This window comes from Urtica dioica, chromosome 12, assembly GCF_054948205.1.
Source record: "Urtica dioica subsp. dioica isolate 48M chromosome 12, U.dioica_male_clone48M_v1_H2, whole genome shotgun sequence".
In the NCBI taxonomy this organism is placed as follows: Eukaryota; Viridiplantae; Streptophyta; class Magnoliopsida; order Rosales; family Urticaceae; genus Urtica; species Urtica dioica.
The window spans coordinates 3,878,760-3,905,550 of record NC_142767.1 but is presented as its reverse complement, the minus strand read 5'-3'; the positions used below and the strand labels follow the sequence as shown (position 1 = coordinate 3,905,550).

Here is a 26,791-nt window from a genome sequence, read left to right as displayed (position 1 = left end):
TGTAGTAGAGGAAGAAGAATAAAGAGATAGAATATTATAAAAATAAAGAGAAAAGCATGAAGGAGATAGAGAGATAGAATAAAACGTAAAACATGGGAGGAAGAAAAATAAAAAAAGCAGTAGGTCTCACAATTGCTGTCATTGCAAAGAGAAGCTTAATATACCATACGCCTACACCCAAATACAAAACACTAGAGTATTTTGACATTGACAGGCCAGTACTTTGAAATTTAACGCGCAAGGAAGTCTATTCTCACGTGTTACGATACATTAAATTAACAACGTACATTGCTGAAAATATATATCCGTTGATATTATTATATCTTACCCTAAAAAGACGGATCATGGAAATAAAACAAAAGACGTGCTTATAAATAAACAATGTCTCCTGGTGGGTTTTATCATCTCTTTTATAGACAGGTGTGAATGCTTCATTGTCGTTTTCCTCACATTGACTTTGCCTTATCTGACTTCACTTACCTAGATCCCTCCCGTCCAAAGAATTGAATCCTAATTCCTACTAAAAAAGCCCAGACCACCCAAATAATCTGCTTTACAATATATTGTCATTCTCAATCTCAAGTACTACCACCAAGATTTTCCCAATCCGGACGTGCGAGTTACAATGGAAGCAAACGCGTTTATAGTAAACGAACTTTTGACGGAAAAAGCAACTACGAGAAGTGGAGTATTCAGGTCAAGACTTACTTATGGGGCCGGGATCTTTGGTACACCGTTGACCCCGACGTTGACGGCCACGAAGACGAAGAAACTGATCGGAAAAACGCGGTGGCTCTTCACGCCATTCTGATCTCCTGCGAGACAGAACCTTTTCTGGTGATTAAGAGCATAACCTCAGCCAGAGAAGCTTGGGCTGCACTGCAAGCTGAGTACGGCCAGAAACCCGCCGGAGAGGCTGATGAGAGCGAGTCGGAGAGAGCTGATCTGCTGGATAGGTCCATATCCCATCAGAGTTTGCAACAAAATGAGTCCAAAATTAGTAAACCCACGGGTATAGTGATAAAACAGTTAAATACGATTTTTAGTTTAATTTTTTTGGTTGTCACGACCCGCGAGCGTCGTCAACTCACCCGCGAGCCACGACTCACTCCATAATATAATATAATTTTATCACATGATTTAAATAAATTTTTAAATAAGGTAGAAAAATAATAATTAAACATATAATAAGTAAATATCTTACATAATTGAAAGTGCATAATATTATACACATATATGTGGATATAAAAAATCCCGGGAAATTTTTCGCGATTCACTTTAGAACTTTGAGTCTTATAGCGACTCTTATTTACTAACAAGCTCCCGATATTATATATATATATATATATATATATATATATATATATATATATATATAAATACATGAGACAGTCTGGGAGCGTTGTTTAGACAGAGTTTGACAAAATACTATTACATAGTAGTTTATTCCCGGTGAATACCCATTAGCCCATAGGTCAAGAGATATACGCCCGGTTGCAGTCTTCATCTTCTCATGGCAGCGCCGATTTGCCCTTGTCTACATTACCAAGGGTCATAAAACTATGAGTCGATTGACTAAGCAAGTGGAAGTCTAACCTATGAAAGGAAAACATCTAATCCAGAGCCATGTGACGTGCAAACAAACACAGAAGAATGCAGGATGCAAATGCCGCTAAAACTATAGCATGCCAAATGTGTGATCACATCCTATCTAACACTTGTCACTCCGCAAGGTTATACATCTCTCTGTCATAACCTCCAGAATGACAAGAGACCAACTTCAGACTTCGAGCAGCAGTCTTCCGCTGGCCTAAGAGTTTTCGTTTTGTCTGGGATCCACTAGTGGTACCATTTTCTTTTTATTATGACGTCAGCGCTACTGGGCTCTGACGGCAATGAGCTCGCGAATCGCGACCTTCACCCATTCCGCCATACGGTGCCTGCATCAGCTGCCGTCGAGTCTCCAGTCCCGCAATGAGCTCGCGAATCGCGACCTTCACCCGTTGCGTAAAGAGTACTCAGCGCACGGATTTTTAAATCCGCTTCATACAAGTCATTGACTTGCAGGTACCACCGACAACGTTTTTAATCTTTGGGTACTCTAGCATATAGAGTACACGACTAAGCAGATACACGAGAGCGTCTCGGGTTAAATCCCGAAAGAATTATTGTTTCCCTTTATTGCTCGTTAAGTATTTTAGGTTGAAGACTCGGGACGTGACTCCCGGTACTTCTACCCTCGGTTCGAATACGAGAGTCCGTTTCTGCTCTCCTGACACCTCTGATCTAACCTATCCCTATGGTTAGTAGAGGGATCTAGCTACAACAAATAACAACGTGGCTGGTTCAAGTTAGCATTTGAACCTACGGGTAAAACCCGAACTAAGTTTTCCATAAAGAGTGGCTGAAGCCTTAATCTTTGGTGTTTGTGTCTTTTAAGGCTTTTCCTACTCTTGTTTACTAACAAATAAATGCACAAACAAACAAGGTTATTCGCTTGGTAAGTAGTTGACTTATGTCTCCTCACTTACTTGGAATTGTCAAACTGCTTGACTTTATGGCCTCGACACTTCAACTCGCACTAATTGTCCTCGTGCGCCCCTCAAAAGTCTTAGCACGTCGGTTAGTCTATGTCGTCTTACTCGACTTAAACTTTCCCAGCGTGTCATCTCGGCTCGCCCACGTCTCGCTGCGGAACAGAACACAAAGTTAAGAGAGCATCATGTTACCGGTCGTTTTCGGGACACCGGAAATTCAAAAACGATTCAATGCCGGCCGGAAGCCCAACGGGCCCCGGCCCACCAGGCCCGAGCGCCCCGACGCACCCACGGCCCGGCACGGCCGGCGCGCGCGCACCTGCGCCCCCGGCCCTGAGGCCCCCGGCCCAATGGGCCTCAGCGCGCCCTATCGCGCCTGGCTCGCGCGCACCCTACGCCCCGGCCTCCCGGCCCGCGCGCGCACTCCTGCGCCCCGACCTCCCGGCCCGCGCGCACACTCCCGCGCACCCCGACCTCCCGGCCTGCGCGCGCCTCGGCGCCCCGGCCGAGCGCCCCTGTTGCCTCAGCCGGGTGTCCCTGCCACCTCGGCCACCTCGGTCGAGCGCCTTCGCCAGCTCGGCCACCTCGGCCGAGCGTCTTCGTCAGCTCGGCCACCTCGGCCGAGCGTCTTTGCCACCGCGGCCACCTCGGCCACCTCGGCCGGGCGTCCTTTCCACCTCGATCACCTCGGCCATCTCGGCCGAGCGTCCTTGCCACCTCGGCCGAGCGTTCTTGCCACCTCGGCCGGGCACGCCGCGCCCGGCCAAGTCCCGCGCCTGGCACGCCCCGTGCCCATCCAGGCGACATGTCCCGCGTGCCCTGCGCCCTCTCGGGCGTGAGGCCTCGCGCGCCTCGCTCCCGGCCACCCGGTGGGCCTCAAGGGGTCGGCCCAAGGCCTCCCCTCAAATACTATAAATACCCCCCCCCCCCCCTAGGGGAGGAAAAGGAGACATTTTTAATTATTACATTTGATACATTTTCGAGAACAATACTTCTCTTCTCTGGAGAATTCTCTCGTGCTCTTGTGACATTCCAAGAGCGCGCACTCCTCTTCCCTCGGCTCAGAAACAAGGACCCCCCTCCACGAGAGGGAGCGCGCTCCTCTTCTGCGACCCGAGCTTCTGCAGTACACACTGCTCTCCAGCTTCTGGGCCCTTGAGCTAGAACTCTGAGCTACGAGCACGCGACCCCTCTAAAGTCTTCTCCAGAAGCTACGAGCCGGGTCCTACTCTAAAGTCTTGGATTCCCAAAGCCTCTGAGCCCAAGATAGCCCCCATACGCAAATTGAACTACGTTCTGACCTGATCCCGACTAAAGGGTACGTAGGCAGCCAACCTTTGGCACGGTCACACCCCCCAAAACACACCTCAGGGTTTGGAGGGTGCAGCTCGGTCTACGAGCTCCCGTTTTTGGCCCGGGCGCGATCACTTGGTCCGGCCTTGGATCGAACCGCCCGAGGTATTTAATCGTTGTTCATTTTCGTGCGACAACATTTTGGCGCTAGAAGGAGGGGCATCCCGACTTACACAGCCCGAAATCCCTTCTACAGCTCGACCCCTTTCTTCTCAACTCGAGAAAGACATGAGTGGTCAACCACCCGTTCGTTCTGAGGGCGTGAACAACCCCGAAAACGCAACCGCGGTGAAGAAATACTTCCTGCGCTCCCGAGCGCAAGGCGACGAGGAGTCTCTCAACGACGAGAGCCACACTCCCTCGCCCCCTCCTCTTCAGGACAGTCGGGACGACCGCATCCTTGAAATGGAGGAGAAAATCCGCCAACTAGAGATAGCTAACGCAAGGTACCACCGCCAACTGGCGGGCAAGGCACCCACGCAGGACTCTTCTCACGGGGAATCCGAGGACCTCATGGACGAGGGACATGATTATGACCCCGACTATGAAGGCTTGGAAATTTTGGCGGACGTCGAGACTTCTCTCATCAAAGACGGGGAACTCCCTGTTGAGATCGAAGCCGGTCCGTCGAAAACAAGAGCAATACCGATCTCCTCTCAAGAAGAGACGTCCCGACGTTCAGCCCATGACCGACTCGGTCAAAGAGGCAACATCAGGGAAGGCACGACGACTCGGCGAGTGAGGCGTGTGGCTCGAAGCTCGCGCCCCCATACCGCCGGTCCAGACCTTAGGGATCGCCTTACCGCCCAACGGAACAACCGTGGCGAAGACCTCCGAGAGAGGCTGAGCGCTCGTAAGGGTCATAACCCTACGGCCCCAATCAATGGGGACCCTCGCACGGCTCAAGGGTCGAACGAAATGCGACAGGTGACTCCTCATGAACAAGGAGTGACCCCTAACACTGGCCTCGATGTCGTCACCATGATCCACAACCTTCGTAACGAGGTGCGAGATCTACGTGAGGGCGGCTTGACCGGTGATACGTACGGGATCATCGAAGAACATTCCTCTCCCTTCACTGCCCAAATCCTTGCTGAGGTGTGCACGGGAAACTTCAAACTCCCAAATCTCCCTCTCTACAATGGGAAAACTGATCCCACGTATCATATCCAACATTACGAGACTTGGATGACGATGCAGGGCGTTTCACCTGGGGCTCTATGCCAAGCTTTCAGTCTTACCCTCACCGGACCCGGTTTCGAGTGGTTTAAGAATTTAAGACCAAGGAGCATCCAATCGTTCAAAGACCTGAAGGACATGTTCCTGGCACAATTTGCTACATCCATGGTCCAAAAGAAGACCAAGATGTACCTATGGTCAATCAGACAAGAGAATAACGAGTCCTTGAGACAGTATCTCACTCGGTTCACCGCAGAATCGAACAAGGTCGACCGCTTTGACGACAGTGACGCAATTACAGCCATAATCGAGGGCTTACGCACCGGAGACTTCCTAAAGTCCGTCGTCGACAGAGTCCCTTCTACGATGGCCGAGTTAATGAACCGAGCCAAAACCTTTATGGGGGTAGAAGATTACCTCGACGGCCGTAGGAGCGGCCACCAAAGCTCCCGCCGTCGAGATGAGTCCGGCAGCGAGCCGAGTAACCCCCGCAAAAGGGTGAACAAGGGCGGTCAAGCTATCGATAGCCGACCCCCTACGTCTCGAAAGCCGCGCCTTGCGAGCAATTTTAGAGACTATTCGGGTTACACTCCCTTGAACGCCCCGGTAGAGCAAATCTACGCTGTGGTGCGTGACAAGTTCGTCGCTCCGGCTCCAATAAGGGGCAGCCCCGCATCTCGCGACCGGTCCCGTTATTGCGAGTTCCACCGGGATTACGGTCACACGACCGCTCAGTGCTTCCATCTTAGGAAACAAATTGAGATGTTAATCCAGAAGGGAGAGCTCAAAGAGTTCGTCCTTCGCTTGGTAGGGGCGGCAGCCCCCGCCGGCAACAAGCCGCAGCCTGAGAAAGGTGGAGGGACCCATGCAAACACCGACCGCACAGCGGTCACAGCTACGGCTGATGCGCAACTCCACGTCGTCACCACCATACTAGGTGGCTTGCAAGACGGGGACTCAGCCCGGCAAAGGAAAAAACTCCTCAGAGCTGCCTCTCATGAAGGCCTTGCCGGGCAGGTTAACCTCACCTACGAGGAACCTCCGTCCGCACCTTACGAGACGATACAATTCACCAATGAAGAGGCCAAGCGAGTTGTGCACCCGCACAATGACGCTATAGTCCTTAAGGCCCAGGTGGCCAACAACTTGGTAAAAAGAGTTCTTATTGACGACGGCAGCGCAACCGATATAATCTTTAAGACCACCCTCGAGCGCATGAAGCTCGGGGGGCTCCGCCCTGTCCCGACTCAGACACCACTGTTTGGGTTCATGGGAGAAAAGATCATGACTGAAGGAATCATTGATTTACCAGTCACCTTCGGAACTACCGGAGGCATCGAAGTCGTTCACATGGTCCCCTTTCTTGTGGTCGACCAGGAGGCGCCCTATAATGTTATCATTGGGCGACCCACGTTGAACAGACTAAGGGCTATCACGTCCACCTATCACCTACTAGTGAAATTCCCCACCGAAGAGGGAATTGGCGTCATGGGCGGTGATCAAACCCAGGCGAGGATCTGCTACGTCCAAGGCGTGGACGGCAAGCCCGCTGAAAAAAGGGGTTAACACAATCTACCAACTGGAAGACGACTACCCGTGTGATCAAAAAGACGCACGGCAACTCGGGGAATTAGACCCGCGCGACGATATCGAGAGGTTGAAAGTTGACACCCCCGATGATCTCACTTCGATCATTCTCGACGAAGCTAAACCTGACTAGGTAGTAAAGATCGGTGCACAACTCCCTCTCGCCATCAAAACTCAACTCGCGTCCTTCCTTCGGGAGTTTAAGGATGTCTTTGCATGGACACATGCAGACATGCCCGGCATAGACCCCGATGTGATTGTGCACCGATTGAATGACGATAAAACCATCGCTGAAAAGGTACAAGCTAGACGTGCGTTCAACCCCGAACGGTACCTAGCAATAAACGAGGAAGTCAAAAAACTTCTCTCCGCTGGTTTCATCCGAGAAGCCAAGTACCCAAAGTGGGTGGCCAATGTGGTCATGGTCAAAAAGCCCAACGGGAAGTGGCACATTTGCATAGATTACAAAGATCTTAACAAAGCCTGCCCGAAAGATTGCTTTCCACTCCCACGCATCGAACAACTGGTCGACGCCACGGCATGACATGAACTCCTAAGTTTCATGGACGCCTACTCGGGCTATAACCAGATACGAATGCACGAGCCCGGTCAGATCAAGACAACCTTTGTCACTGATTGCAGTCTCTACTGCTACAAGGTCATGCCTTTCGGCCTTAAGAATGCAGGAGCTACTTACCAACGATTGGTAAACCGGATCTTTGCCGACCTAATCGGCAAGACCATGGAAGTATACGTGGACGACATGCTCGTTAAAAAGCCTACTGGCTACCAACCACGTAGACAACCTAAGGGAGATGTTCTTAATCCTCCGCCGGTACAAAATGAAGCTCAACCCCAACAAATGTGTGTTCGGGGTCGAGTCTGGGAAGTTCCTAGGCTACATAGTTAGCCGTCGAGGTATCGAAGCGAACCCCGAGAAAATCAAGGCACTCCTTGACATGAAGTCCCCACGACGTGTCAAGGAAGTCCAAAGTCTGATCGGTCGGATTGCCGCCCTATTGCATTTTGTGGCCAAAGCAACCGACAAGTGTCAACCGTTCTTCAAAGCAATTAAGAAGACGGACGGCTTTGAATGGACGGACGAGTGCGAAAAGGCCTTCCAAGAAATGAAGGCCTACTTCGGGACACCTCCGTTCCTCTCCAAGCCAAAAGAAGGCGAGACGCTCTACGTTTACCTCGCCGTCTCCGAACGAGCTGTGAGCGATGTGCTGATCCGTGAAGAAGATAGGGCTCAATGGCCCATCTTCTACATAAGCAAAGCCCTACTGGACGCCGAAACGCTTTATACAGAGATAGAGAAGCTCTCTCTTGCTCTCCTCGTAGCCGCCAAAAAGCTACGCTCCTACTTCTAGGCTCACCCAATCGTTGTCCGAACCGGACACCCAATCGGTAAGGCTCTTCAAAAGGGAACATCGACTCGCATGGCGGTCTGGTCCCAAGAATTGAGCGAGTATGGGATTGAGTTTCATCCGAGGCCGGCAATAAAGGCTCAAGCCTTAGCTGATTTCGTGGCAGAATTCTCCTACACTCCCGACATGGGAAGAGCAGAAGACGGCTCGACCGACGACTTGTCGGCTCGAAAGAGAAAGGTCGACCCTACGGGTCCTATCTGGGAACTACACGTAGACGGAGCATCTAATGCCCAAGGAGCAGGCGCCGGCGTGATTTTGAGAAATCCCGACCGGGAAAAGTTACGCTACGCCCTCCACTACGGATTCCAGGCCTCAAACAATGAGGCCGAGTACGAAGCCCTCATCGTAGGGCTAGAGCTCGCTCAAAAGCTCAACGTACAGAATTTACGAATACACTGTGACTCGCAGTTAATCGTAAATCAGGTTAAAGGCGACTACGTTGCCAAAGAACCTAACATGATCGCCTACTTGGCAAAGGCAAATGCCAAGCTAGATGCCTTCTCCTGGTTCGAGATCATCCAGATCCCACGAGAAGAGAACTCCGAGGCTTATGCCCTAGCTCGCCTCGGATCCGGTATCACCGAAGATGGGTTGGGAACCATCCCAATCGAGTCTCTCTCGCGATCATCCGTCTCACCTGACGAGGTGGGAACGATTGAGAGCGCCGCTCATCCAACATTGGATGACCCCGCTTACGGACTTCTTGCGAAAAGGGGTACTTCCCGAAGACCGCAAAGAAGCCGAAAGGCTAAAAGCTCTCGCATCCAAATACGTGTTGAGAGGCGAAGCCTTATACAAGCGCGGGTATTCAACCCCGCTGCTCCGATGTCTCAACAGCGTCGAGTCGACCAAGGTCCTCCGCGAGATCCACGAAGGCCTCTGCGGAAACCACGCCGCTGGAAGGTCCCTCGCGCTCAAAGCGCTTCGACAAGGCTATTTCTGGCCAACGATGAAAAAAGACGCCTATGACTGGGCGAGAAAGTGCGACAAGTGTCAACGTTTCTCCAACGTTCCACGACAGCCGCCATCTCCCCTAAGTAGCATCGTTGTTCCACGCCCCTTCGCAAAATGGGGCGTAGACATTATCGGCAAGCTTCCCAAAGCCCCGAGGCAATACGAATACGCCATCGTCGCTATCGACTACTTCACCAAGTGGGTCGAAGCCGAGCCTCTGGCCAGAATCACCGAGGCCAACACTACGAACTTCATCTGGAAGTCCATAATATGCCGCCACGGCATCCCCGCGTCAATCGTGACCGATAACGGCGCGCAGTTCGACAACGCGAGGGTTAGAGAGATCTGCGCCCAACTAGGGATAAGCAAAACATTCTCATCCCCGCGACATCCACAGGCTAATGGCCAAGTGGAAGCCGTCAACAAGACGATTAAGAGCAACCTCAAGAAAAAGCTCGAAACCAAAAAAGGCGCCTGGGCTGAAGAACTGCCATTCATCCTATGGGCCTATCGAACGACCATTCGAAACGCCACCGGAGAGACCCCCTTCTCCCTAGCATTTGGGGTTGAGGCGGTGGTCCCCGTGGAAGTAGAAGTCCCCACCTATCGGGTTGACACTTTCGACGAAAAAGAAAATGATGAAGCCATGCGCCTCGAACTAGATCTAATCGACGAGAAAAGATCCGAGGCTCTCACCAGACTCGCTGCGCAAAAGCGAAAGGTCGAGAGATACTACAACGCCAAAGTCAAAAAGCGGATCTTCGCCGTCGGCAGCCTTGTACTCAGACGCGTGTTCCAGAACACCCAAGTGCAACGCGCCGGAGTCCTAGGCCCAAATTGGGAAGGACCGTATAGAGTCCGACAGGTCATACACGACGGGACCTACTACATCGAACACACGGACGGAACTCCAATCCGGCACCCGTGGAACGCCGAACACTTGAGGCAGTACCACCAGTGATCAAGTCCCCTCATTATTGCTCTGATTTCCCTTATTCAATAAAGGCCTATGTGCCACTGTTCAAGGATGTTCCCCGTTAGCAAAAATCAATAAATAATAAAGTTTGCGGTCCTTTTTACCCACTTTATTAAAAAAGTTTTTAGTCATCACGGCACGACCTGTATTCTAAAAACTTGGGGGGCTAATGGGTCCTGCAACACACACTCAAGAATTCACGGCAAAAAAAAAAGAAGAGTAAAAACCTTAAGCTCCCCACTCCTGGGATGAGGCTTAGGCCGACCTAACCTGGCGAGCTCGGTCGCTCACCAGAGCAAGCTCAACGAGGCCGGCATCGAGTCGAGCTCGCTCCTCGAGCCCAGTTCGCTCCTCAAGTCGAGCTCGCTCCTTGAGTCCAGCTCGCTCCTCAAGTCGAGCTCGCTCCTTGAGTCCAGCTCGCTCCACAAGTCGAGCTCGCTCATTGAGTCCAGTTCGCTCCTCGAGCCCAGTTCGTTCTTCGAGTCGAGCTTGCTCCTCAAGTCGAGCTCGCTCCTTGAGTCCAGTTCGCTCCTCGAGTCGAGCTCGCTCCTAGAGACGAGCTCCGAGTCCGTCAAGCCGACTGATACTCCTCGTGCCGACTCTTAAAAAAAAAAGAGGGAAGAAAAACCTTGAAGCCCCTCACTCATGGGACATAGAGGCTTGAGAAGCTCGACCCCCTACGGCTTATCAAGCATACGGGTCCGAGAAAAGACACCGGCCTAACCCGGTGCAGCACATAGGCTCGGTCGCTCAATAGCACGAGCTCAAAGACGCCGGCCTAACCCGGTGCAACACATAAGCTCGCTCGCTCAACAGCACGAGCTCGAAGACGCCAGCCCAGCCTGGCCCAACACATAAGTTCGGTTGCTCAACCCACGAGCTCAAAGACGTCGAACTAACCCGACGCAAAAGGCCTAAGTCCCCCACGGGGATACAGACTTAGGAAGCTCGGACCCCGACAGCCCTTCGTGCATACGGGTTCGAGTAAAACGTCGGCCTTCCCGGCGTGCCATAAGACGCGTAAAGGCGCAGGTGAAAGACGTCATCCGGGACGCATGTAAGTCGCGTAAAGGCGCTGCCTCAAACCCTAAAAAGGCCAAATTTGAGCCAAACAAAGGTTCGCTAGCCACAGGGCACGAACACCTAAGAAGCCGGCCTAACCCGGTGCAATAGGGTTTGAGTTAAAGACGCCGGCCTAACCCGGCGCAACCGCGTTCGCTTACTCCAAGGCAAGCGGGCCCAAAAGTTGTCGGCCTAACCCGACGCATCCGCGTTCGCTCACTCCAGGGTGAGCGGGCCCAAAAGACGCCGGCCTAACCCGGCGCAACCGCGTTCGCTTGCTCCAGGGCAAGCGGGCCCAAAAGACGTCGGCCTGACCCGACGCACCCGCGTTCGCTCACTCCAGGGTGAGCGGGCCCAAAAGACACCGGCCTAACCCGGTGCAACCGCGTTCGCTTGCTCCAGGGCAAGCGGGCCCAAAAGATGCCGGCCTAACCCGGCGCAACCGCGTTCGCTTGCTCCAGGGCAAGCGGGCCCAAAAAAGACGCCGGCCTAACCCGGCGCACCTACGTTCCGACGCTCAAGGGCGTGAACACAAAAAGACGCCGGCCTAACCCGGCGCACCTACGTTCCGACGCTCAAGGGAGCGAACACCAAAAAAGACGCCGGCCTAACCCGGTGCACCTACGTTCCGACGCTCCAGGGCGCGAACACTAAAAAGACGCCGGCCTAACCCGGCGCACCTACGTTCCGACGCACAAGGGCGCGAACACAAAAAGATGCCGGCCTAACCCGGCGCACCTACGTTCCGATGCTCAAGGGCGCGAACACCAAAAAAGACGCCGGCCTAACCCGGCGCACCTACGTTCCGACGCTCCAGGGCGCGAACACTAAAAAGACGTCGGCCTAACCCGACGCAAAGCGCGTTCGCTTGCTTCAGGGCACAAACCCAAAGACGCCGGCCTAACCCGGCGAGCTCGGACGCTCAAGCAGCACGAGCTCGAAGACGCCGGCCTAACCCGGCGAGCTCGGTCGCTCAAACAGCGCGAGCTCAAAGACGCCGGCCTAACCCGGCGAGCTCGGTCGCTCAAACAGCGCGAGCTCGAAGACGCCGGCCTAACCCGGGGAGCTCGTCGCTTAAAAGCACGGGCTCCAAAAGACGCCAGCCCAACCCGGCGCGACACGCATGTCCAGTCGCCGAAGGCACGGACGCAGAGCCCCCGGGAACTACCCGGTACGACCTCTTCGATCGTCGGAAGGCGCGAAGTGAAGTCACTGGGCCACGGCCACATTAGGCACGCTGAATCGTCGGCCTAACCCGACAAGCCGATACCACCATTCAAACGCGGGTCGGCCAATCGCCTAGCTGGGCGCGAACACCCCCACCGAACGTCTAAACGACGACGAGTCGTAACGACGAAATGGGCGGAGGACGAATCCCAGCTAAGGACGCAGAACCTGCCAAAACTATTGGCAAGGATACAAGCCCTTCGGGCCGCGATTAGCCCACAAAGAAGGCGTACACGAGTGAAAATTACTCGAAAAAACGAGATAGGCATTCAACATGAAAGCAACGGAAATATCTCATAAAAAGAGTCACGGCTCTGATAAACACGTGCTGAACCAAAGGTGCGTGAAAAATAAATAAAATCCTAGAAAAAAGGAAAAGAAAGCAAAGCGCTAAACATACGCGCTGAAAAAGAAAGCCACTCGGCTCAAGGAGCGCTCTCGTCCAGCAGGGGGAACAAGGTGTCGAAGAAGTCGAAAGTGACCCCCGGGCCTCATTCTCGGTCGTGGTCGCGTCTCGACATTCACCGCTCCGGCACGACGGGCTTCCTCGGTCCCTATGTCGTAGTCATCCTGCAAGTCGGACGCTCTTCGCTCCGCTTCAGCAAGCTGGGACGAGAGTCGAGCGTTTTCCTCCGCCAGAGAGTCGCGCTCGCGCTCCGCCCTAACACGCGCCGCTTCGCTCGAAGTAAGCTGGCGGCGCGACGTCTCCAAGGCATCGGATCGAGCGTCCAGTTGCCTCCGAAGGTCGGTAACCTCAGTGCGAAAAATCTCCGCTGACCGGGTCGCCACCTCGCAAGCTCGCCGTTTTTCGGTGAGCTCGCCCGCCATCTTGGCCACTGACAGTTGGGCTCCGTCGCGCTGGCCTTATGCGATCTGGAGTTCCACCTTGGCCTCACGAAGCTGGTCTCGAAGCGTCTCGGTCTCCGCCCCCGAGTGCGAACCTCGCTCGACCTGAGCCAACCTAGCCTTCGTCCGGGTGAGCTCCTCCTGAGATGCCCCTAAGCGCCGGATGAAGTCATGCAAAATCCTGTCGCTTCGCACGGCCCTCGCTGCGGCCGGGGACGACAAAGAAGCAAGGGTTAAAACTAAAACCTACGCTTATAACGAAACAGACAAAGTACCGACCCTCTGAGCGTCGGTAACCCCCGCCTGGAATAAGGCGATGTCGCCCTTTGACACCACGGCCTTCCACCAGGATAGTGGGGATCCCTCGAGGTGGCGGAAACAATCCCCTCGAGCCTTTACCGCCTCCAGCTCCACCGCCGAGTTCGCCCTCTTGGGTTCGGAGCGTTCGTCGGGGGGTGCTGATGTCGAAGCCCTCTTCAAAGAAGCCCGAGACTTCGGTTCGACTAGACCGGCAGTCTCGACGTGCTCTCATTTCGCCTTGCGGTCAGCGACCCTAGAGCGAATCTCCACCATTGACTCAGGGTCCCGAGAAGCGAGGGCCAGCCTCCTAGCTCGCCTCCTTGTAGCTACACAAAACAAAGCAGCGAAGGTCAAGGTCCTGTCAAGACAAAAAGTTTTACAAAACCGTAAAGCTACCTCGAGAAGCAGGAGCGACTGGTTGAGCCACGGGACTCGGGGGCCTGCTTGCCCGGAGCGCCTCCTCGGTGCCCGGAGCAAAGGGCGGGAACCACCCGGTGAACGCCATCAGCTCGGGGGAACGGAACCGCTCGCCAGCCTTGCGGGCTTCCGACATCCCCGATATTTCTCTCATAAAGGGGAGCTCCGCTGCCCCCTCGTCCGCTGGAAAGTCGGCCAGACGACCGAAGCGAAGGGGCGCCTCGCCAAAAGCGTCCGAGGTGACCCACACCCACGCCCGGCGGCTAGGCGGGTCACAATCTTTGACCAGCCTCGCATTGCCCCGAGCACGGGCCATATGAAATCCCGGCTGCCCCGGCGCCGGGAAGACGGCGACCAGGTTACGGAAGTCGTCCATGGTCATGGCACGCTGCGTCTGGCAGTGCCACTCCATGAAACATGTAGCCAACAGGCGATAGAACGCCGGGCTCATCTGACATGCATGGACCCCTAGCCGGGTCAGGATCTGCTGGACGATCGTGGGGAACGGGAGACGCAACCCGCAGACAAGACTCCCGATCGTCACGGCCGTATACCCGTCCCTGGGGCGGGAGGGCCTGTCCTCGGGAGCGGGTCTACGTAATCCCACCAAGGGAGGGATGTTATACATCTCCCGAAGCGTGCTGAAGACTCGGGAAGTGAGCGTGCTCGCAGCATCGATTCCCTTGCAGTCTAAGCCGACGGGGGCGACAGAGTCGCCTACTCCGTACATACGAGTCCTCTCTAGCGATCGGGCGTAAGTATAGCCCGAAGCCTCCGCGGACTCGAGGGCCGGCCATGCCGTCGCCAGCACCTTGCCATTATGTTTCTCCTTCCCCCTTGTGGGAGGAGCCTCCGAGTCCTCTTCAGGGCCCTCCGAGCCCGACCCTTGGGGGTCGTCGGAGTAAATCTCATCCAAGAAAGATTCGGACGGCACTATCGCAAGCTCAACACCCGAGGCGTCCAAGTTAGACGCCCGGGGGAGCTCGGCGCTCACCGCCGCTTCACCCCGCTGCTTGAGCAGGGGGCGTCAAAGGACGCCTCGCGGGAGACCAGGTTGATCACCAACCTTGACGAACGCGGGTCCTTAGACCCTTCGTCCTCCCCTTCGGGGCCGCACCTAACAGGTGGGCCGCTCCCGGGCCCGCCAGCTCGGCGATCGCCGCGGCGTCGGTCTCCAACTCCGCGAGCCATTTGTCGGCCGCGCTAGTGTCTTCCTCGACAAAGATGGGAATCCCGTCGAGTTCCTCAAAGGGACCCTTGGCCGCCCCCCCCAAAATTTGGGAGAAGGCAGGTAGGGTCAACCTCGGGATCATCAACATGGGAAACAAGCTCACTCCCCATTAAGAAAAAGGAAAAAAGTCAACTCCCGGGGGAAATTTCAAATTCAAAGGAATTTTCCGATTACCCGCAGGCCGCCAGTGTTAACAGAGAGAGCGGGGACTCTCCTATTTGTAGAGAGGAAAGAGCAAACCATGCTCCTTCCCCCTGCGCGCGCGGCACAAGGCCCGGCCCGCGGGCCGGCCTCGCGCGCGCGCCAGTCCCCTAGCGCCAGGCCGTGCGCGGGTCTTGCTGCCCGACCGGCCCGGTCCGGCCCCCAGGGGTCCAGCCACAAAAGATATGCGTGCGTGCGGTCACCCGTGATCGAAGGTGAAATTACCTCAACGCTATTTTCTTTTCTAAAGTTCACGACTTACGTCCCGTAAGCCATAAACTTGGGGGGCTAATGTTACCGGTTGTTTTCGGGACACCGGAAATTCAAAAACGATTCAATGCCGGCCGGGCTTTGCCGGCCGGAAGCCCAACGGGCCCCGGCCCACCAGGCCCGAGCGCCCCGACGCACCCACGGCCCGGCACGGCCGACGCGCGTGCACCTGCGCCCCCGGCCCTGAGGCCCTCGACCCAATAGGCCTCAGCGCGCCCTATCGCGCCTGGCTCGCGCGCACCCTGCGCCCCGGCCTCCCTGCCCGCGCGCGCACTCCTGCGCCCCGACCTCCCGGCCCGCGCGCACACTCCCGCGCACCCCGGCCGAGCGCCCCTGCTGCCTCAGCCGGGTGTCCCTGCCACCTCGGCCACCTCGGTCGAGCGCCTTCGCCAGCTCGGCCATCTCGGTCGAGCGCCTTCGCCAGCTCGGCCACCTCGGCCGAGCGTCTTCGTCAGCTCGGCCACCTCGGCCGAGCGTCTTTGCCACCGCGGCAACCTCGGCCGGGCGTCCTTTCCACCTCCATCACCTCGGCCATCTCGGCCGAGCGTCCTTGCCACCTCGGCCGAGCGTTCTTGCCACCTCCGCCGGGCACGCCGCGCCCGGCCAAGTCCCGCGCCTGGCACGCCCCGCGCCCATCCAGGCGACATGTCCCGCGCGCCATGCGCCCTCTCGGGCGTGAGGCCTCGCACGTCTCGCTCCCGGCCACCCGGTGGGCCTCAAGGGGTCGGCCCAAGGCCTCCCCTCAAATACTATAAATACCCTCCCCCCCTAGGGGAGGAAAAGAAGACATTTTTAATTATTACATTTGATACATTTTCGAGAACAATACTTCTCTTCTCTGGAGAATTCTCTCGTGCTCTTGTGTCATTCCAAGAGCGCGCACTCCTCTTCCCTCGGCTCAGAAATAAGGACCCCCCTCCACGAGAGGGAGCGCGCTCCTCTTCTGCGACCCGAGCTTCTGCAGTACACACTGCTCTCCACCTTCTGGGCCCTTGAGTTAGAACTCTGAGCTACGAGCACGCGACCCCTCTAAAGTCTTCACCAGAAGCTACGAGTCGGGTCCTACTCTAAAGTCTTGGATTCCCAAAGCCTCTGAGCCCAAGATAGCCCCCATACCCAAATTGAACTACGTTCTGACCTGATCCCGACTAAAGGGTACGTAGGCAGCCAACCTTTGGCACGGTCACACCCCCCCAAAACACACCTCAGGGTTTGGAGGGTGCAGCTCGGTCTACGAGCTCCTGTTTTTTGCCCGGGTGCGATCACTTGGTCCGGCCTTGGATCGAACCGCCCGAGGTATTTAATCGTTGTTCATTTTCATGCGACAACACATCACTTTGTGTCCGATGTCAACGAGATATACCCGACGACATGTGCAAAACGCACCATAACTCGAGCTACACCAAACAAAAACGAACGATTCTAAAACCATAGCGTAGCTCACATCTGTAGCTTACTAACAACATATCATAAGCCATGTTTCGATCAGGACTACTACGCCAAAAACAGCCCGTAATTCCCGAATTCCATTCTCCAATCACGAAATCAAGTTCTCCGGTCCTCACTTCCCCTTTCCCCACCAGCGGTCGCTCTAGCTCCGGCGTCCACACGGCTCACGGCGACGTTATTTTTTCTTTTGGTTGGCGTGCGTGGTGGAGAGAGCTCGGGTGAGAGTGATGGCGCGCGATGGTGAAGAAAAGAAGAATGAGTGAGAGGTATGAGATGGTGTTGGTGGTGATCGGTGATGAAGAACTATGGCCGAATATTTTTTTTTTCTTTTCTTTCTTCTTCCTGGTTAGTTGCGTGTTTTGACTTGGCAATGTATCATTTATGCCAAGGAGATAAGGTTTAAAAGTAACCAATTAGATTCAGGATAAGATATTAGAGAATCTCCATTTTTTACTTTAATCCCTCACCCAAAAACCTTCTTTTGGTCTCCAAATTTCCACCACAACCAATTTTTATTGTTGCAAATAGGTCTCACGCATATAATTATTTATTTAAATCCATAGTTAAATGGATTATAATTATATGATGCAAAACAAGAATTTTCTCGTTGAATTTCGATTAATTTAAATATATTTAAGGTGTCTCGGGAGTAATTCTCATTATTGAGAATTTATTATATAAATTAATTTTCGGAACGTTACTTCGAAAAATTAATTTATACTCGAGTCAACTCGAGATTTTATTTATTTATTTCCGAGATTTCTCACCACCTTATCATAATTTAAATTAATTCGATAAATCCATTGGACCATAAATTCCTTGAAAATTCATTTGCGACAACAGAGCTCGTTTATTTGTTTAAATTTTACAAATCGAGCAACACAAAAGTTTATACTTTACATTCCTCACCCCCTTAAAAGAGTTTCGTCCTCGAAACTTAGAGCAAGGTAGGGTATTTCTTTTGCATCTCGCTCTCGAGCTCCCAGGTGGCTTCTTCTACTGCATGTATTTTCCACAACACCTTGACCAGGTGAATAGTCTTATTCCTCAAGACTTTCTCCTTTCGGTCGAGGATTGCGATAGCCGGTTCCTCATATCTGACATCAGGAGAGATCTCCACTTCTTGATCATGTAGTACATGTGAAGGATCAGACACGTACTTTCACAACATTGATACATGAAAGACGTCATGGAGATTTGACATGGACGGCGGCAAGGCTAGACGATACGCTGTCTTGCCTACGCGTTCAAGAATCTCAAAAGGTCCAACGTATCTCGGGCATAGCTTCCCTTTTTTTCCCGAATCTCATTACCCCTCGCATCGGTGAAACTTTTAGGAAGAGTTTCTCTCCTTCCTCAAATTCTAGAGGTCTTCTACGCTTATCTGCATAGCTCTTCTGACGAATTTGTGCTGTCTTCATCCGGGCTTGAATTTTCTTGATTGCTTCGGTGGTCTGCTCGAGCAATTCAGGCCCGATGAACTTGCTCTCACCAGTTTCATCCCAATGAACTGGAGAGCGACACTTTCGCCCATAAAGAGCTTCGTAGGGTGCCATCCCAATCTTCGCTTGATAACTGTTGTTGTACGAGAACTCGACCAAGGGAAGATAACAACTCCACGAGCGGTGTAACTCCAAAACACATGCTCAGAGCATATCTTCTAACACTTGGATCGTGCGTTCACTCTGGCCGTCAGTTTGGGGATGAAATGTAGTGCTGAATTTCAGTCGCGTCCCCAAATGCTGTTGTAAACTCTTCCAAAATTTGGATGTGAAACGAGCATCACGGTCAGAGACGATTGAACTAGGAACTCCATGTAGGCGTACAATCTCCTTAATGTAGAGCTCAGCAAGTTTATCCACGGTGTGAGTGGTGTTTATAGGTAGAAAATGAGCTGATTTGGTCAATCTGTCAACAATAACCCAAACTGAATCCTGACCAGTGGTGGTTTTAGGTAAACCAGACACGAAATCCATCGTAATCTGTTCCCATTTCCATTGCGGAATCTCTAATGGTTGTAGCAATCCCGCGGGATTTTGGTGTTCCGCCTTAATTTGTTGACATGTAAGACATCTTTGAACAAATTCAGCTACATCTTTCTTCATTCCTGGCCACCAGTAGACTTTTTTCAAGTCTTGATACATCTTTGTCACACCTGGATGTACAGAATATGGTGTTCCATGAGCTTCTTCCATCAATTGTCTCTTGATCTCATCATTGGACGATATGCAAATTCGGCCGTTGCACCTCAGAATTTCCTTCTCATCCAACTTAAATTCACCTTCTGCGCCATTCTGCGCCTCAAACATCTTCCCAAAAAGATACTCGTCCGCATATTGACCATCCTTGATCTGTTCCAGCAACATCGGACGCACGCTGAGAGCAGCTAATCTTCCAATGATCAGCTGAAGCTCTAGTTGCTAAACATCGTCTTTTAGTTGAAGAGATGTTTCAACCAAACTTGCTAAGGATGCTACAGATTTGCGGCTAAGCGCATCTGCGACTTTATTTGCCTTACCAGGATGATAATGCAAATCAAAGTCGTAGTCATTCAGAAGTTCCATCCAACGTCCTTGACGCATGTTCAGCTCTTTCTGAGTAAAGAGATATTTCAGCGTCTTATGGTCTGTATAGATGTCGCAATGAACTCCATACAAATAATGTCTCCATATCTTCAGCGCAAAAACAACAGCTGCAAGTTCTAGATCGTGTGTAGGGTACCGAGTCTCATAATCCTTCAGCTTTCGAGAGGCATAAGCGATGACTTTCCCATGCTGCATCAGTACTGCGCCTAAACCTTGCTTAGACGCATCACAGTAGATAGCAAATCCATCATCTCCCTGTGGAATTGTGAGCACTGGCGCTGTTGTCAGGCGATTTTTCGGTTCTTGAAAGCTTTTCTCACACGTCTCGGACCAGATAAACTTTTGTCCTTTACGAGTCAATTGGGTCAGAGGCATGGCTAATTTAGAAAATCCCTCCACGAACTTCCTATAGTAGCCTGCTAAGCCCAAGAAGCTTCTCACTTCAGTGATGGTCTTCGGCTGACTCCATTGCTTCACAGCTTCCACCTTGGATGGATCTACCATAATACTAGCGCTACTAACGACATGGCCGAGGAAAACAACCTGTTCTAGCCAAAATTCACATTTTGAGAATTTGGCGTACAATCGTTTCTCCCTCAACCCGCCTAGTAGTGCCAACTGGAGATGTTGCTCGTGCTCCTCTTTGGTCTTTGAGTAAATCAGAATGTCATCAAGTTCATGAACGCTGCTGGCGCGTTAGTCAACCCAAACGACATTACCCAAAACTCATAATGACCATAACGAGTACGAAAAGCAGTCTTTGGGATGTCTTCGTCTCGAACCTTCAGCTGATGGTACCCAGAACGCAAATCGACCTTAGAGAATATAGCTGCTCCAACAAGCTGATCGAATAGGTCGTCAATGCGCGGTAACGGATATTTATTCTTGATCGTCACTTGGTTCAGCCCACGATAATAAATACAAAGCCGCAATGAACCATCTGCTTTCTTGACAAACAAGACTGGCGCTCCCCATGGTGAATGGCTCGGTCGAATGAACCCTTTACCAAGCAAGTCCTGCAGCTGCGTCTTGAGTTCTTTCAACTCTGCTGGAGCCATACGATAGGGGGCTTTAGATATCGGAGTGGTGCCTGGAATAAGCTCGATATTGAACTTAACCTCTCGATCAGGAGGTAGACTTGGCAGGTCTTCTGGAAAGACATCGATGAAGTCTCTCACGACAGGGATGTCTTGTGGCTCTAGTTTGGCTGCCTTCGTGACATCTATCACACTCGCAAGATATCCCGCGCACCCTTGATGCATCAACTTCAGCGCCCTTAACGCCGATATGACCGGAAGACTCAATTTTCGAGGTGAGCCTTGGAACTGGAATGGTTTAAGTCCCGGTTTCTGAAATGAAACAGACTTCTTTCGACAATCAATAGACGCATAATGTTTGTCCAACCAATCCATTCCGAGGATCACGTCATAGTCCACCATCTCTAATTCGATTAAATCCGCTTCAAGAATATGATCTTGAGTTTGGATAGCCACGCCTTGATACCAGTACAGTGACTGATATCTATCCCCTGAAGGTGTAACCGTAACAAACGGATACGAGAATGTTTCTCTACTTTTAATCAGTAAGTCAGATCTTCTAGATGCAATGAATGAGTTTGTGGCTCCTGAATCTATCAATGCATATGCAGAGAAAGAGTCTACGAAAATCTGACCTGCGACCGTATTCGACGATCCTTCTCGGACTTCATCTTCACGTATAGAGAACACTCTCGCATTAGCCTTTGGTTGCTCTTTCGAGGTGGTGATCCTTTCTTCCGGAGCTTTGCATGCTCGTGACAGGTGACCCTCTTTCCCGCAACGCTAGCACACTAGATTACGGGCAAAACATTCACCTGCGTGAGTTCCCCCGCATCTACCGCATTGGGACGGTTGTGATCCACCAGCAGACTGGGTCTTCCTCGAAGATGACCCTGAACGTTTGTTGTTCCCACGGTTCCTTTCTTGGTTCACCGAACGTGAGCGGTTCCCCGAACTCGCTTGGAACCGACTATTGGAGCTTTGCTGGGACCTCGTTCCACTTCCCTGCTGATGCCGATCATGCCACCTCTGCTGAAATTTCGCTCTTTTCCGCGAACCATCTTGACTCGCATCAGCGGACTCTGAAGGTGTTGTGGCAGCTGATTTCGGGGCAGGGGCCTGCTCATTTCCATTCCAACCCGCGACGCGCAAAGCCCTTTGAAAGGCGTTTGCATAAGTGCGGGGCCCAACATCCCCACTGTCCACGTGATTCACCACATTCACGTTAAGCCCGTGCATATACCACATTTTACGAGCTTCGTCTGTGGGTAGCAGGGAAGGAGCAAACCTTGCAAAGGAATCAAACTTCGCTGTATACTCAACGACAGACATCGAACCTTGGCTCAAGGTCAAAAACTCGCGTACCTTGTTCGATAGGTTAGCCTCGCTAAGATACTTCCCATGAAACAGATTAAGGAAGTGTACCCACGTCATTGCATGGACATCCTCATAAGACGCCACTATCTCCCACCAACTCCTGGCCTCATCCTCCAGCTGGTTTACGGCACACGCCACTTTCTCTGTGTCTGATAGCTGCATGTAGCTACAGATCTGTTGGATCTTCTTAAGCCATCTCTCAGCTGCAGCCGGATCAACGTTGCCATCAAAGGTCGGAGGCTTCTACTTTTGAAACCTCTCGTACACCGGCTCACCAATCGGAGGAACGACGTCAGGCAACTCAAAATCCAGTTCTTCTGGATGATCCACTGGCGCTGGCGGTGGATTCTCACGTCATTCTTCCTGAGCTGGAGGTGCAGGGTTTGGCTGGGGTGGCGCGTTCAATCTCGTTAACAGCTCTGCGATCGTGTGACCTTGCGCTTCTAGCTGCTGCGCAACCCCCTGGTCGCGTCGAGTCTGCTCTTCCAGCTGTTGCGCGAGTCTTGCATTTTGTTGGTTTTGTGCTTCTAACTGTTGCACAAACCTTTCCTCTCGAAGGGTCGCTTCTGCAGCCTGTCTTTCAAGAGCTCGTCGAATCTCCTCGAGATTCGCTGCAGGTGCATTTCCTAAACTAGAAAACCTTTGTTTAGGAGGCATTCTTTCTCAATCCTACAAATGAGAAAGAACAAAGGTTAACACACAATAACCATTCACGGAAATGCGAGAGACATATATAACCACACGATCGAGCAGAAACGAGTTTTTTTTTACATACATATACAGCCAAAAGATACACGCATCCTGATGCTACTATTTACACGTACACATGGCATCTACATCTAGCAAAAGATATATACAAAGACTAGCTTCCTTACAGCTTAGTCGGTGGTTCAAAATGGTAGTACAATCCTTTTTCTAACTTTTCACGTAAGATCCACCCCAAAAAGGTACGTCACATCAAACTATCCAACAAACTAACTGACTAACAACTACGGACTACGACACTCAGGCTCCAGAATCGCCTGGGAACCCACCCTCTGGAGGGTCCTCCTTCGGATCCTCGTCATCATCCTCGTCGTCGGGGACATCCACTACAAGCGGATCAGGCTGCGGCGGTGGCTGCATTGGTACAACGGGCGGAGGACCTGCGGGTTGGGGAGGAACGGGCGGAGCCGGAGGTCGGCATCCACGAAACGTCCTCATCCTAAAGGACAGTCGCTCCCTGAGCAAGGCCATGGAGGGGCAGTCAAATATCAGCGCATAGTCGGAATACTCACGGCGTAACCCGTGAAAGAAAATCAACTGCTGTTGATTGTCCGCTAGAGGAAAAGGACAGGCGTCAACGACTTCCTCTATAAATCGAGTCTCGTACTGCTGCATCGACTCGAAATTGAACTGGTTGAAGTATCGCGTACCATACGCCCACTCGTCCGCAAACCCTGGGGCCGCATAGATGCTCCCATAACATTCAGGAACACTTCTCACGAGCGATAGACTGAGCCGCCAGCGGCAACATAGGTGTTCCAACGGCTCCGGGCAGGGCCCCAAAGTAAGGTGGCTGCGACACACGACCGAAATAAGTGGGGCATTAACAACGCATCCATCCACTCGATCGTCAAACCCAACCAAGTGACCCATGACATCGAGCCACGGACACCGCTAAAGGTCGGGGCAGTCGAAGGAATGGCAGCAATCGCGTTCTCATAGGTGAATATCGCCCCGTGCGCCATCTCGCATACCTATCCACAGACAAGTCAACGGTCATCACACACATCGATACTCATACCGCAACGTATATCTCAGGTCTACAGAAACGGCTAAACTGGGCTCTGATACCACAAAATCTGTCACGACCCACGAGCGTCGTCAACTCACCCGCGAGCCGCGACTCACTCCATAATATAATATAATTTCATCAAATGATTTAAATAAATTTTTAAATAAGGTAGAAAAATAATAATTAAACATATAATAAGTAAATATCTTACATAATTGAAAGTGCGGAATATTATACACATATATGTGGATATAAAAAATCCCGGGAAATTTTTCGCGATTCACTTTAGAACTTTGAGTCTTATAGCGACTCTTATTTAATAACAAACTCCCGATATTTATTTATATATATATATATATATATATATACATGAGACAGTCTGGGAGCGTTGTTTAGACAGAGTTTGACAAAATACTATTACATAGTAGTTTATTCTCGGTGAATACTCATTAGCCCATAGGTCAAGAGATATACGCCCGGTTGCAGTCTTCATCTTCTCATGGCAGCGCCGATTTGCCCTTGTCTACATTACCAAGGGTCATAAAACTATGAGTTGATTGACTCAGCAAGTGGGAGTCTAACCTATGAAAGGAAAACATCTAATCTAGAGCCATGTGACGTGCAAACAAACACAGAAGAATGCAGGATGCAAATGCCGCTAAAACTATAGCATGCCAAATGTGTGATCACATCCTATCTAACACTTGTCACTCCGCAAGGTTATACATCTCTCTGTCATAACCTCCAGAATGACAAGAGACCAACTTCAGACTTCTAGCAGCAGTCTTCCGCTGGGCTAAGAGTTTTCGTTTTGTCTGGGATCCACTAGTGGTACCATTTTCTTTTTATTATGACGTCAGCGCTACTGGGCTCTGACGGCAATGAGCTCGCGAATCGCGACCTTCACCCATTCCGCCATACGGTGCCTGCATCAGCTGCCGTCGAGTCTCCAGTCCCGCAATGAGCTCGCGAATCGCGACCTTCACCCGTTGCGTAAAGAGTACTCAGCGCACGGATTTTTAAATCCGCTTCATACAAGTCATTGACTTGCAGGTACCACCGACAACGTTTTTAATCTTTGGGTACTCTAGCATATAGAGTACACGACTAAGCAGATACAGGAGAGCGTCTCGGGTTAAATCCCGAAAGAATTATTGTTTCCCTTTATTTCTTGTTAAGTATTTTAGGTTGAAGACTCAGGACGTGACTCCCGGTACTTCTACCCTCGGTTCGAATCCGAGAGTCCGTTTCTGCTATCCTGACACCTCCGATCTAACCTATCCCTATGGTTAGTAGAGGGATCTAGCTACAACAAATAACAACGTGGCTGGTTCAAGTTAGCATTTGAACCTACGGGTAAAACCCGAACTAAGTTTTCCATAAAGAGTGGCCGAAGCCTTAATCTTTGGTGTTTGTGTCTTTTAAGGCTTTTCCTACTCTTGTTTACTAACAAATAAATGCACAAACAAACAAGGTTATTCGCTTGGTAAGTAGTTGACTTATGTCTCCTCACTTACTTGGAATAACTGCTTGACTTTATGGCCTCGACACTTCAACTCGCACTAATTGTCCTCGTGCGCCCCTTAAAAGTCTTAGCACGTCGGTTAGTCTATGTCGTCTCACTCGACTTAAACTTTCCCCGCGTGTTGTCTCGGCTCGCCCACGTCTCGCTGCGGAACAGAACACAAAGTTAAGAGAGCATCACTTTGTGTCCGATGTCAACGAGATATACCCGATGACCTGTGCAAAACGCAGCATAACTCGAGCTACACCAAACAAAAACGAACGATTCTAAAACCATAGCGGAACTCACATCCGTAGCTTTCTAACAACATATCATAAGCCATGTTTCGATCAGGACTACTACGCCAAAAGCAGCCCGTAATTCCCGAATTCCATTCTCCAATCACGAAATCAAGTTCTCCGGTCCTCACTTCCCCTTTCCCGGCGGTCGCTCTTGCTCCGGCGTCCACACGGCTCACGGCGACGTTATTTTTTCTTTTGGTTGGCGTGCGTGGTGGAGAGAGCTCCGGTGAGAGTGATGGCGCACGATGGTGAAGAAAAGAAGAAGGAGTGAGAGGTATGAGATGGTGTTGGTGGTGATCGGTGATGAAGAACTATGGCCGAATATTTTTTTTTTCTTTCTTCTTCCTGGTTAGCTGCGTGTTTTGACTTGGCAATGTATCATTTATGCCAAGGAGATAAGGTTTAAACGTAACCAATGAGATTCAGGATAAGATATTAGAGAATCTCCAATTTTTTACTTTAATCCCTCACCCAAAAACCTTCTTTTGGTCTCCAAATTTCCACCACAACCAATTTTTATTGTTGCAAATAGGTCTCACGCATATAATTATTTATTTAAATCCATAGTTAAATGGATTATAATTATATCATGCAAAACAAGAATTTTCTCGTTGAATTTCGATTAATTTAAATATATTTAAGGTGTCTCGGGAATAATTCTAATTATTGAGAATTTATTATATAAATTAATTTTCGGAACGTTACTTCGAAAAATTAATTTATACTAGAGTCAACTCGAGATTTTATTTATTTATTTCCGAGATTTCTCACCACCTTATCATAATTTAAATTAATTCGATAAATCCATTGGACCATAAATTCCTTGAAAATTCATTTGCGACAACAGATCTCGTTTATTTGTTTAAATTTTACAAATCGAGCAAGACAAAAGTTTATACTTTACAGTTTAACATAGTTGGGTTTTCTCCTTTGTAGTAGAAGTGGTCGCAGGCAGTGAGCTGAAGCCGCCGGTTGAGAGCGAGAGTGAGAGCGGGAGCGAAAGTGAATCGGAAGAAGATATCAAAACGGAAGAGAATAAGTCGAAACTACCGCCGCCACCAGGTAATTTACCGATTAGAAGAAGCATAATGTGGTTCCTTAACTGAGCATCGTTGTTTTCCCCTTGTATAGTAGGAGGAGCAATAGGGAATGAGGAGTCGAGCAGCGTGGACATACGGCCGTACTAG

At 51.3% G+C, this 26,791-nt stretch overlaps 1 protein-coding gene across 1 annotated transcript; it reads left to right on the top strand.

Moving 5' to 3' along the window:
* Positions 1-381: 381 nt before the first annotated feature.
* Positions 382-26,791, top strand: LOC149378692 (uncharacterized). Its single transcript, XM_089602905.1, has 4 exons — positions 382-391; positions 584-1,012; positions 26,541-26,666; positions 26,736-26,791. The coding sequence occupies exons 1-4, from the start codon at positions 382-384 to the stop codon at positions 26,789-26,791; spliced, it is 621 nt and encodes a 206-aa protein (XP_089459031.1).